Source organism: Thalassophryne amazonica, chromosome 9 (assembly GCF_902500255.1).
Source record: "Thalassophryne amazonica chromosome 9, fThaAma1.1, whole genome shotgun sequence".
Taxonomy (NCBI): Eukaryota; Metazoa; Chordata; class Actinopteri; order Batrachoidiformes; family Batrachoididae; genus Thalassophryne; species Thalassophryne amazonica.
In genome coordinates this window covers 66,029,173-66,041,867 of record NC_047111.1, presented here as the reverse complement: position 1 = coordinate 66,041,867, position 12,695 = coordinate 66,029,173, and the positions used below count along the sequence as shown (strand labels likewise).

Here is a 12,695-nt window from a genome sequence, read left to right as displayed (position 1 = left end):
AAACCTGTCTCGAAATATCCCACACTCACAAATGTTGTAAATAAAGCTTTCTAAAACGTTGAACCAAATGAACCATTTCCATGAGAATATGATCCAGTGCTTTGTTGAAACAATAAAAACAAGCAGCAAACACCCCATCTAGTGGTCAAAGGGACACAATACACCCCTGGGGCACTGAGACTATCGAGCAATATCAAACTTTTTGTTTTGTTAGTTGATAATTGCACCGACAGATTAGATGCAGAAGATGATGGTTTATCATGTTTTGTATTAAAGCACATCCCACACAAGCAGAAAGAAAATACAAACCCTATTTAATAATACAGAATATGGTGTGTCGTGGTTCATAAACCACTGGCTTACAAGACGTATCTGGTTCACAGACCAACAATTGGAGATCCCTGTGTTAAAATGCAGATGTTATTTTGCACTTGATCCCATATACATTAATTAATGCAATTAAATCTAATAGACGTTATGTGTGTAAAAATGTTGCTTTATAGTTTGTGGATTTGCTTATTTCTGTTTCAGAAAGGGTCTCATTTACATTCTGGGTGAAGGATACAAAGTCTTACAAAGTCTTCACAGTTGAAAATACCAGCTCTGATTCACTGCGGTTCTCCAAAGACAGCATTTGTTTATGTCCCGTTCACACCAGACTGAGACCCATATACGACCTACAAGGTCATGACATTTTGTCAACTCTCACAAGTCTTGGCTGGTGTCCACTGTGATCTGTTATTTGCGTTTACACCAAGCTTGCATTGTGACTGAAATGTGCAAGTGAAAAATATCTTAATATTCGCGATCATTGATGCAACCCCATACAGATTCAATTGAGAGTCTATTACGACTCATAGCATCAGGTTGAGAGTGAGTTGAGATGTGAGAGTTTATCAAGACTGAGACCCCTGTATCTGTTAACTGGTAGCACAACTTGTGTGAGTGTTTTGACCAGTTCAATACACCTGCACACCTGTTGGAGACTGATGGGGAGTGATGGTGACCAAGAAGGATCTTTTATCAGACCAGCCTACAACCCCATTGGGAGTCAGTGAGAGCGACGGCGAGCAGAGGCCATTTTTCGATCGCAACTCGGTTTTGGACTCGGTGTAAATGGGGTGATATCAAAGTAAATAATTTCTGATGTGAAATTCCCTGCAAATACCCTGATTTATCAAGAAATCAGTCACACCAAAAAAAAAAAAAAACTAAACTGGGACTTTACACAAGTGCAGAGCAAGAGCCAGATAGAGTGAGGGTTTATCTGGATATTAAAGAAGTGGAGCTGCACCACCTACCTTGAACTCTTATATTTATCCCTGATGGCCTGTTGCTGGTGACTTTCTGCCCTCAGGTACAGTGTGTGGAGGTCAGTCAGACACGGCATGATGTCACCAATGCTGTAACCGGTGAAAGCCTGTAAGGACTCCGGCTTAAAATATGAAAATATAGTTAAAGTTTTAACTACTATTTTAGACTATAATGCATGTAAAATGTTGTCAAACGTACCCAGAGAGATTTGTTCATGGTATAGTTTGCTAAACAAAAGGCTGCAGCAGCCACCAGAGATGCAGCGTACTTCAGGAAGGGATCCAACTCCAGCAGGCTCAACTCTGCCACATACTGAAACACACCTTCAAGTCAGAACATAGGTGTCGACATAGTGATGGCAGAAAGATGATTTTAAAACAAGCAAATAAATACACTCAACAAAAATATAAACGCAACACTTTTGGTTTTGCTCCCATTTTGTATGAGTTGAACTCAAAGATCTAAAACTTTTTCCACATACACAATATCACCATTTCCCTCAAATATTGTTCACAAACCAGTCTAAATCTGTGATAGTGAGCACTTCTCCTTTGCTGAGATAATCCATCCCACCTCACAGGTGTGCCATACCAAGATGCTGATTAGACACCATGATTAGTGCACAGGTGTGCCTTAGACTGCCCACAATAAAAGGCCACTCTGAAAGGTGCAGTTTTATCACACAGCACAATGCCACAGATGTTGCAAGATTTGAGGGAGCGTGCAGTTGGCATGCTGACAGCAGGAATGTCAACCAGAGCTGTTGCTCGTGTACTGAATGTTCATTTCTCTACCATAAGCCGTCTCCAAAGGCGTTTCAGAGAATTTGGCAGTACATCCAACCAGCCTCACAACCGCAGACCACGTGTAACCACACCAGCCCAGGACCTCCACATCGAGCATGTTCACCTCCAAGATCGTCCGAGACCAGCCACTCGGAGAACTGCTGAAACAATCGCTTTGCATAACCAAAGAATTTCTGCACAAACTGTCAGAAACTGTCTCAGGGAAGCTCATCTGCATGCTCGTCGTCCTCATCAGGGTCTCGACCTGACTCCAGTTCGTCGTCGTAACTGACTTGAGTGGGCAAATGCTCACATTCGCTGGCGTTTGGCACGTTGGAGAGGTGTTCTCTTAACGGATGAATCCCGGTTCACACTGTTCAGGGCAGATGGCAGACAGCGTGTGTGGCGTCGTGTGGGTGAGCAGTTTTCTGATGTCAATGTTGTGGACCGAGTGGCCCATGGTGGCGGTGGGGTTATGGTATGGGCAGGCGTCTGTTATAGACGAAGAACACAGGTGCATTTTATTGATGGCATTTTGAATGCACAGAGATACCGTGACGAGATCCTGAGGCCAATTGTTGTGCCATACATCCAAGAACATCACCTCATGTTGCAGCAGGATAATGCACGGCCCCATGTTGCAAGCATCTGTACACAATTCTTGGAAGCTGAAAATGTCCCAGTTCTTGCATGGCCGGCATACTCACCGGACATGTCACCCATTGAGCATGTTTGGGATGCTCTGGACCGGCGTATACGACAGTGTGTACCAGTTCCTGCCAATATCCAGCAACTTCGCACAGCCATTGAAGAGGAGTGGACCAACATTCCACAGGCCACAATTGACAACCTGATCAACTCTATGCGAAGGAGATGTGTTGGACTGCATGAGGCAAATGGTGGTCACACCAGATACTGACTGGTATCCCCCCCAATAAAACGAAACTGCACCTTTCAGAGTGGCCTTTTAATGTGGACAGTCTAAGGCACACCTGTGCACTAATCATGGTGTCTAATCAGCATCTTGATATGGCACACCTGTGAGGTGGGATGGATTATCTCAGCAAAGGAGAAGTGCTCACTATCACAGATTTAGACTGGTTTGTGAACAATATTTGAGGGAAATGGTGATATTGTGTATGTGGAAAAAGTTTTAGATCTTTGAGTTCATCTCATACAAAATGGGAGCAAAACCAAAAGTGTTGCGTTTATATTTTTGTTGAGTGTATATAAATGTTAAACATATGAGCCAACTGCTTAAAAAAAGAATTCAGTTATAAAATGATGGTGCAGATGAGATGCAGCAGTGAGAAGTTGGATGTCTAGAAACTTCCTACTTTTAAACTCTGATAAGACTGAAATGATGGTTCTTGGTCCAGTGAGACATCGGCATCAATTTGACCAGTTAACGCTCAGCCTCGGCTCGTGTGTCATACATCACACTGACAAAGTGAGGAACCTTGGGGTAATTTTTGATCCTTCCTTGTCCTTTGGCCTCCACTTTAGAAATATTACTAGGACTGCTTTCTTCCACCTGCGAAATATAGCGAAGATTCGTCCCATCCTGTCTATGGCTGATGCTGAGACCCTGATCCATACATTTATCTCTTCTAGATTGGACTACTGCAATGTTCTATTTTCTGGTTTACCGCAGTCTAGCATTAGGGGTCTCCAATTGGATCAAAATGCTGCAGCCAGACTTTTGACACAAAGCAGAAAGTACAACCACATTACACCCATTTTGGCATCCCTTCACTGGCTTCCTGTCCCAGTGAGATCAGATTTTAAGGTTCTGCTATTAACCTATAAAATTATTCATGGACTGGCACCTCCCTACCTAGCTGACCTAATTAAACCTTACGTACCGGCCTGGGCTTTACGTTCTCAGGGTGCAGGACTACTTTGTGTCCCTAAGGTGAATAAGAAGTCTGCGGGTCACAGAGCTTTCTCTTATCCTGCCCCTGTTCTGTGGAATGATCTCCCTGCGTCAATAAAACAATCAGATTCTGTGGAGATTTTCAAGTCCAGACTTAAGACGCACTTATTTTCCCTTTCATATGGCTAGCATACTGGTACAGTTTTGTTTTACGCTTTTTACTCTTTTAATTCATTTATTAGTAATTGGAGCGGGCCGCGGCCTCAACTTTACCTAAATTCTGGGTCTTTTAGTGAAGTTTAGGGCTAGTGGCCGGCGATCACCTTAGTATTTCTCTGTTTTTCTTGTTGTTTAATGATGGAAAATTATACAGTATTTTTTGTCTTTCTGATGCCTGATTCTGTTTTTTCTCTCTGTTTAAGGTGCAGCTCCATCCAGAGATGGGAGTTGTATTCGTGTTGGCGATCCTCCTGTCCTGTGCGCCAATAGCATTTCTTGTATATTCGTCCATGAATTGTTCTGTGAATTGTTTCTGTAATTTATGTTTTGTTAGCCCCCTCTGCTTTTTAATTATGTTCTGTTGGCCCCCTCTGCTTGGGCCACCCCTCTCAAAGGGGTGGCCCAAGCAGAGGGTCACCCCTTTGAGTCTGGTCTGCTTGAGGGAGTTTTTCCTTACCACTGTTGCTCTGGGGGTTGGTAAGGTTAGACCTTATCTGTGTGAAGCGCTTTGAGTCAACTCTGTTGTGATTTGGCGCTATATAAATGAAAATAAATTGAAATTGAAAAATTGAATTGATGGTCAAATACAAAGAAAGGGTGTTATTTTGCTTTAGATCTTTCGATATTTATTTTATGTACATGTAGGGGGAGCTGAGGCACAGTGGATCAGAAATGTTGTTTTGTGGCAGCATAAACACATTATGCATAGGTTTAGGTCATTATATTGTGGATTTAATACAGCAAGTTATTGTTTATAAGGCTGTGGTATTTATTTCTCCCCAAGTGTAATTTACAAATTGATTTTAAAATTTTTGATTCACTGTGTCCTAGACACTAATTCATGGGGCACAGTGAATCAACTTAGAAATGTATAATGAATAAACACATGATTATAAAGATTTCTTCAAAATGATTAAATATATGCTGATGCATATACAAACTATAATGCAGCAAACCAGCTATGTAATGTGTGAGTGTCTTATATAGTGATACAAGTCCTTTACAACTGTCACAATTTCAGTTATATAAAGAAATTATAAAAATAATTAATGTAAAAATAAATGTATAAGTTTCAACAAGTAATATTTGTCATCCACTTGATACTGGGGCTTAGAAAATCACTTTCTAGACTGATTCACTGTGCCCCGGGTGCATGTGACACACGAGACATGTTATCAAATAGCTGATAGTCTGGAGAAGACATAACACATGCTCATCAGTTGGATGGGGGTAGTCTTCTAACTAATAACATTTTTGGGCCACCTTTCCTCTGCTGTGAGAAATAAGACACTGACATCCACAAAATTGACTTTTGATAGGAAAAAACTGATTTCACTTGCCACTTAGTTTTACCCTTAATGTATCCAAAAACAAAAAACTAATTTATAAGGGGGATGTCTTTATGCATAAAAATATGGCATAACTGCTGCAAATATATATGTAGTTTTGCAGATAAAGCTACAGATTCAATGTGGCCCGTGATTCACCGTGCCCCGGTTTCCCCTACTTTTATTGCCAAATAAATCTAATAACCTAGATCTACGGCCTTATTCCCTATGATATACATTGCAAGTGAACGAGCAGGTCTGTAAAATTTCTGTAAGTAACACCATAAAAATGGCTGCATGTTCGGCTCTGAAATTTTTGTTTCTGATAGATACGGGTAAGGGGCCAGTGAATCACAGGTTTTGGGCCATGTTGCAATTTTTTTAACATGCAAAAATAACCACAAATTAACAAATAGGTACAGACAGGCCTATCAAATTGCTTGTGCAGCCTTGTTGCTAATCTCAGTGTCCTGCTCAATGCTAAGGCCACACTTGAAACACTAAATGAACCACCTGCCTCAGAAAATTATTCAATATTTCAAAATACTTCAAAACACAAAAATATTATAACTATCCCAGGAGAATATTCACTGTTCCAAAACACCAGAATCACTAAATAAAGCAACTGCTTCAGAACATAAGCCACTGTTCGAAATGCTGGAAATTTGAATCAAATTGCTGCAGGAAATGAGTCAGTATTTCAAACACAAAATAATCCAATTACTTCAAAAAACCATTCCTTGCTTCAAAAGCCTTGAAACAACATAAACTGATTGCTGAAAAAATTTGTCAATGTTGCAAATCACTAAGAGAAAGAATTGTTTCATAAAACAATTCAGTGTTCTGAAATACATTAAACACTGAATGAGCTAATTTATTTGGAATTTGATGCACAAAACATGAAATGAACCGATTTAGGAAATATTTGTTTCAATAATGCTTAAAACTCAAAATATCCGTCCATCCATTTTCTTCCGCTTTATCTGGAGTCGGGTCGCGGGTGCAGCAGCTCAAGCAAAGCAGCCCAGACCTCCCGATCCACACACACCTCGCCCAGCTCCTCCAGGGGAACCCCAAGGCGTTCCCAAGCCAGCCGAGACACGTAGTCCCTCCAGCGTGTCCTGGGTCTTCCCCCAATGGGACATGCCCGGAACACCTCTCCAGCGAGGCGTCCAGGGGGCATCCAGAAAAGATGCCCGAGCCACCTCAACTGGCTCCTTTCAACGTGGAGGAGCAGGGGCTCGACTCCGAGCTCCTCCCGAGTGACCGAGCTCCTCACCCTATCTCTAAGGGAGCGCCCAGCCACCCTGCGGAGGAAACTCATCTCGGCCCGCTTGTACTCGTGATCTCGTTCTTTTGGTCATGAGCCAAATCTCATGACCATAGGTGAGGATCGGAACATGGATTGATCGGTAAATCGAGAGCTTTGCCCCCCTACTCAGCTCTCTCTTCACCACAACGGTCCAATACAGTGACCGCATCACTGCAGATGCTGCGGCGATCCATCTATCAATCTCACGCTCCATCCGTCCCTCACTCGTGAACAAGACCCAGAGATACTTAAACTCCTCCACTTGAGGCAAGGACACTCCACTGACCTGAAGAGGGCAAAGCACCTTTTTCCGGTCGAGAACCATGGCCTCGGATTTGGAGGTGCTGATTTTCATCCCGGACGCTTCACACTTGGCTGCAAACTGCCCCAGTGCACGCTGAAGGTCCTGATTTGACGAAGCCAACAGAACCACATCGTCTGCAAACAGCAGAGACAAGATTCTGTGGTTCCCAAACCAGACCCCCTCTACACCCTGGCTGTGCCTAGAAATTCTGCCCATAAAGGTAATGAACAGAACCGGTGACAAAGGGCAGCCCTGGCGGAAGCCAACATGCACCGGAAACAGGTTTGACTTACTACCGGCAATGCGAACCAAGCTCCTGCTGCGGTCGTACAGGGACCGGAAAGCCCTTAGCAAAGGACCCCGTACTACCAGAGCACCCCCCACAGGGTGCCCCGAGGGACATGGTCAAACGCCTTCTCCAGATCCACAAAGCACATGTGGACTGGTTGGGCGAACTCCCATGAACCCTCGAGCACCCGATGGAGCGTGTAGAGCTGGTCCAGTGTGCTGTGACCAGGACGAAAACCACACTGCTCCTCCTGAATCCAAGGTTCGACTATCGGTCGAATTCTCCTCTCCAGTACTCTGGAATAGACCTTACCGGGGAGGCTGAGGAGTGTGATTCCCCTGTAGTTGGAACACACCCTCCGGTCCCCCTTCTTAAACAGAGGGACCACCACCCCAGCCTGCCAATCCAGAGGCACTGTCCCCGACCGCCACGCGATGTTGCAGAGGCGTGTCAGCCAAGACAGTCCCACAACATCCAGAGACTTAAGGTACTCAGGACGGATTTCATCCACCCCAGGAGCCTTGCCACCGAGGAGCTTTCTAACCACCTCTGTGACTTCGGCCTGGGTAATGGATGAGTCTGCCTCTGAGTCCCCAGTCTCTGCTTCCTCTTTGGAAGACGTGACGATGAGATTGAGGAGATCCTCAAAGTATTCCTTCCACCGCCCGACAACATCCCCGGTCAGGGTCAACAGCTCCCCACCCGCACCGTAGACAGTGCTGGTGGAGAGCTGCTTCCGCCTCCTGAGGCGTCAGACGGTTTGCCAGAATTTCTTCAAGGCCGACCGATAGTCCTCCTCCATGGCCTCCCTGAACTTCTCCCAGACCCGAGCCTGGGGTGTCCACGTGCACTTATGGGCACCCTTGTGCTCGAACATGGTGTTCGTGATGGACAAACTGTGACTAGCACAGAAGTCCAACAACTGAACACCACTCGGGTTCAGGTCGGGGAGGCCGATCTGAACTCAAAATAAAATAATACTCAATAATAAATAATAATAATAAATAAACTCAAAATAAAATAATAGATTCAACCATTAAGTGATGGTGTCAAAAACCTTTGACCACAGTATCAATGGATTTCCATAAAATGAATTTCTGAATATGTGTTGTGTGGACCGCTGAAGAGGAGGTACTGCTGGCCCACCACCACCAGAGGGCGCCCTGCCTGGAGTGCGGGCTCCAGGCACCAGAGGGCGCTGCCGCCTCACAGGAGCAGCCAAGGTGACAGCCGTCACCTATCAACTGAGACAGCTGACATCCATCAGCGGAGGGGTATATCAGCTGGACGGCATCTCCACCTCATTGCCGAGATATCGCTCTACCAAGGAGGTAACGAACTCAGCCAGCCATACGGATTAATACCTTGTTGCTTGTGTGTAAAACAACTGAAGACTGAGAAGGACGTATTTGGATAAGTACTCTTATTCCTACATTACAGTGTTGTGTCTGATTAGAGGTGGAGGTGGTGTTTCCACCCCACGTGTTGTTGGGTGCAGCCGCACCCACATCTGACTGTTTCTGTTCCTCGCCAGCAGTACCGGATCCGACGAGCGGAGGCAGTGACCACCTGGGAGTTCGGGACTTGGTGGCTCCAGTATTCCCGGGGTTCGGTGGTGGAGGAAATCGGGTGGTTCCGGTTCGACTTGGACAGACGTCTCCTATCGTCGAGCCTGCCCACACGACACCGTTGGAATTCGACTTGTGACCGAAATTGTAATTTGTTGTGTTTGTTGTGCGTGTTCACAACAGTAAAGCTTTGTTATTTGACTTTCTTCATTGTCCGTTCATTTGCGCCCCCTGTTGTGGGTCCGTGTACTTACACTTTCCCAACAATATGCCCCCGAATTATCATGTCCCTGTTCTGTGGAATGATCTCCCTGCATCACGGCCCTAAACTGAAAGTCTGGCTGATATTTGACGTATCAGACTCACCTGTGCGAGATTTGCTGTGTTGACACAAACCACGCTAATGCACATGTACTGGTGAAGAAACTGAAATGGAGTTGGTGTCGCCAACCTAAAGGCCAGCACCTTTAGCAGAACATTCTCTGCCCGGATCAGCTGCTTCTTTGTGTAGGCGCTGTCTGTGATGTACACAAACTCTTCCAATGGAGGAGGATAGATCTCCTCATGTTTCCTACAAGGTGACAGACAATGTGACAACGACATGGCTGTAGTTTACCATCATTCCTAAAGTGAGTACTTTTTCTGTGAAGGGTCATCCAAGCTGTAACTGATTTTTAGACTCTCACATCTGTGTGTTCCCAATCACACATTCCCATCTATCACACATACATATGCTCAGTATAACTGTGTAAAGGATAGATTAAAAAAAACATTTAAAACACATTAAAACTCATTCAAATTTGCTGAATTTTACTGCATTAGATCAATCCATAAAGCAACTTTGTTTTGATTTTTGTAATATGCAGTAGACGTGTCTGTCAGCTGCTCGATGAATAGTGGATGTTGGATTCAGAGACGTCTCACAGCAGTTCGTGATAGCATTCTTTTTCTTTGTCTTTCAGCTGTTCCCGTTAGGGGTCGCCACAGCAGATCACTTGTTTCCATCTCACCCTGTCCTCTGTATCTTCCTCTGTCACACCAACCACCTGCATGTCCTCCCTCAGCACATCCATAAACCTCCTCTTTGGCCTCCCTCTTCTCCTCCTGCCTGGTCGCTCTATCCTCAGCATCCTTCTCCCTCCCTCCTCTGCACATGTCCAAACCATCTCTATCTCGCCTGACTGACTTTGTCTCCAAACCGTCCCACCTGAGCTGTCCCTCTGATATGTTCATTCCTAATCTTGTCCATTCTCGTCACTCCCAAAGAGAATCTCAACATCTTCAGCTCTGCCACCTCCAGCTCTGGCTCCTGTGTTTTTGTTAATGCCACCGTCTCTAAACCATACAACAAAGCTGGTCACACTACTGTTTTGTAAACTTTCCCCTTCACTCTTGCTGATATTCTTTGGTCACAAATCACTCCTGCCACCTTTCTCCACCCACTCCACCCTGCCTGCACTCTCTTCACCTCTCTACCACACTCTCCATTACTTACATTACTTACACTCCATTACAGCTGACCCCAAATATTTAAACTCATCTACTTTCACCACTTCTACTCCTTGTAACTGCACTATTCCACTGGGCTCCCTCCCATTCACACATGTACTCAGTCTTGCTTCTACTGACTTTCATTCCCCTTCTCTCCAAAGCATATCTCCACTTCTCCAGACCAGATTCAACTTGCTCTCTACTCTCACTACAGATCACGTCATCTGCAAACATTGTAGTCCATGGGGACTCCTGTCTGATCTCATCCGTCAACCTGTCCATAACCACTGCAAACAAGAAAGGACTCAGAGCTGATCTTTTGTGTAATCCCACCTCCACCTTGAATAAGTCTGTCATTCCGACTGCGCATCTCACCTCTGTCACACTATTCTTGTACATGTCCTGCACTACTCTCACATACTTCTCGGCCACTCCAGACTTCCTCATACAATACCACAGCTCTTCTCTTGGCACCCTATCATAAGCTTTTTCTAAGTCCACAAACACACAATGTAACTCTTTCTGGCCTTCTCTGTACAGTATTCTCAGAGCAAACATTGCATCTGTAGTGCTCTTTCTCAGCATGAAACCATATTGCTGCTCACAGATCTTCACCTGTTTTATAAGCCTAGCTTCTACTACTCTTTCCCATAACTTCATGCTGTGGCTGATTAACGTTATGCCTCTGTAGTTACTGCAGCTCTGCACATCACGCTTGTTCTTGAAAATAGGAACCAGCACACTTCGTCTCCACTTCTCAGCCATCCTCTCACTTTACAAGATTTTATTAAACAATCTGGTTAGAAACTCTACTGCCATCTCTCCTAGACATTTCCATGCCTCCACTGGAATGTCATCTGGACCAACTACCTTTCCACTCTTCATCCTCTTCATAGCAGCCCTCACTTCTTCCTTACTAATCTCTTGTACTTCCTGATTTACTCTCACCACATCATCCAGCCTTTTCTCTCACTCATTTTCTTTATTTATCAGCTCTTCAAAATATTCCTTCCACCTTCTCAGCACATACTCCTCACTTGTCAGCACATTACCATGTGCATCTTTTACCACCCTAGCCTGTTGCACATCCTTTCCAGCTCTGTCCCTTTGTCTGGCCAATCGATACAAGTCCTTTTCTCCTTCCTTATTATTAAACTTCTTGTACAGCTCGCAATATGCCTTTTCCTTCGCTTTTGCCACTTCTATTTTCGCCTTATGCCTCATCTCCTTGTACTCCTGTCTACTTTCTTCATCTCTCCGACTACCCCAAAGCTTTTTCACCAAACTCTTTCTCCTTATGCTTTTCTGGACCTCTTTATTCCACCACCAAGTCTCCTTGTCTTCCTTCCACTGTCCAGATGTCACACCCAATACTGTCCTAGTTGTCTCCCTCACCATGTCTGCAGTACTTTTCCAGTTGTCCAAAATTGCTTCCCCTCCATCCAGTGCTTCTCTCACCTGCTCGCTAAATTTCACACAAGTCTTCCTCCTTCAGCTTCCACCATCTGATCCTTTATTGAGCTCTCACCCTCTTCTTCTTTACCTCTAAAATCATCCTACAAACAACCATCCTATGCTGTCTAATGACACTCTCTACTGCCACCACCTTACAGTCTCTGATTTCTTTTAGTTTGCATCTCTTATAAAGAATGTAGTCCACCTGTGTGCACCTTCCTCCACTCTTATATGTTACCCTTTTCTTGAAGTAGGTATTCACCACAGCAATGTCCATCCTTTTTGCAAAATCAACTACCATCTGTCCTTCCACATTCCTATCCTTGATACCATATCTGCCCATTACTTCCTCATCACCTCTGTTCCCTTCACCAACATGCCCACTGAAGTCCACTCCTATCACCACTCTTTCATGCTTGGGCACACTCTCCACCACCTCATCTAACACACTCCAGAAAGCTTCTATCTCCTTCATCTCACAACCTACACGTGGGGCATATGCACTGATGATATTCATCATCATCCCTTCAATTTCCAACTTCACACTCATCACCCTGTCAGACACTCGCTTAACCTCCAACACACTTTTAACATACTCTTCCTTTAAAATGACTCCAGCACCATTTCTCTTCCTATCCTCACCATGACACAACAACTTGAACCCACCGCCGATGCTCCTGCTCTTACCTCCCTTCCACTTGGTCTCATGCACACACAATATGTCTACCTATCTCCTCTCCATCATATCAGCCAG

At 44.6% G+C, this 12,695-nt stretch overlaps 1 protein-coding gene across 1 annotated transcript in view; it reads right to left on the bottom strand.

The window, feature by feature from the left end:
• Positions 1-12,695, bottom strand: part of ccna1 (cyclin A1) — a 28,797-nt gene that overhangs the window by 3,860 nt on the left and 12,242 nt on the right. The window contains exons 6-8 of the mRNA XM_034178264.1: positions 9,362-9,566; positions 1,513-1,626; positions 1,302-1,435 (exon numbers count right to left, since the gene is read on the bottom strand). Of these exons, the coding sequence (XP_034034155.1) occupies positions 1,302-1,435; positions 1,513-1,626; positions 9,362-9,566 (453 nt within the window). The remainder of the gene's footprint in view (positions 1-1,301; positions 1,436-1,512; positions 1,627-9,361; positions 9,567-12,695) is intronic.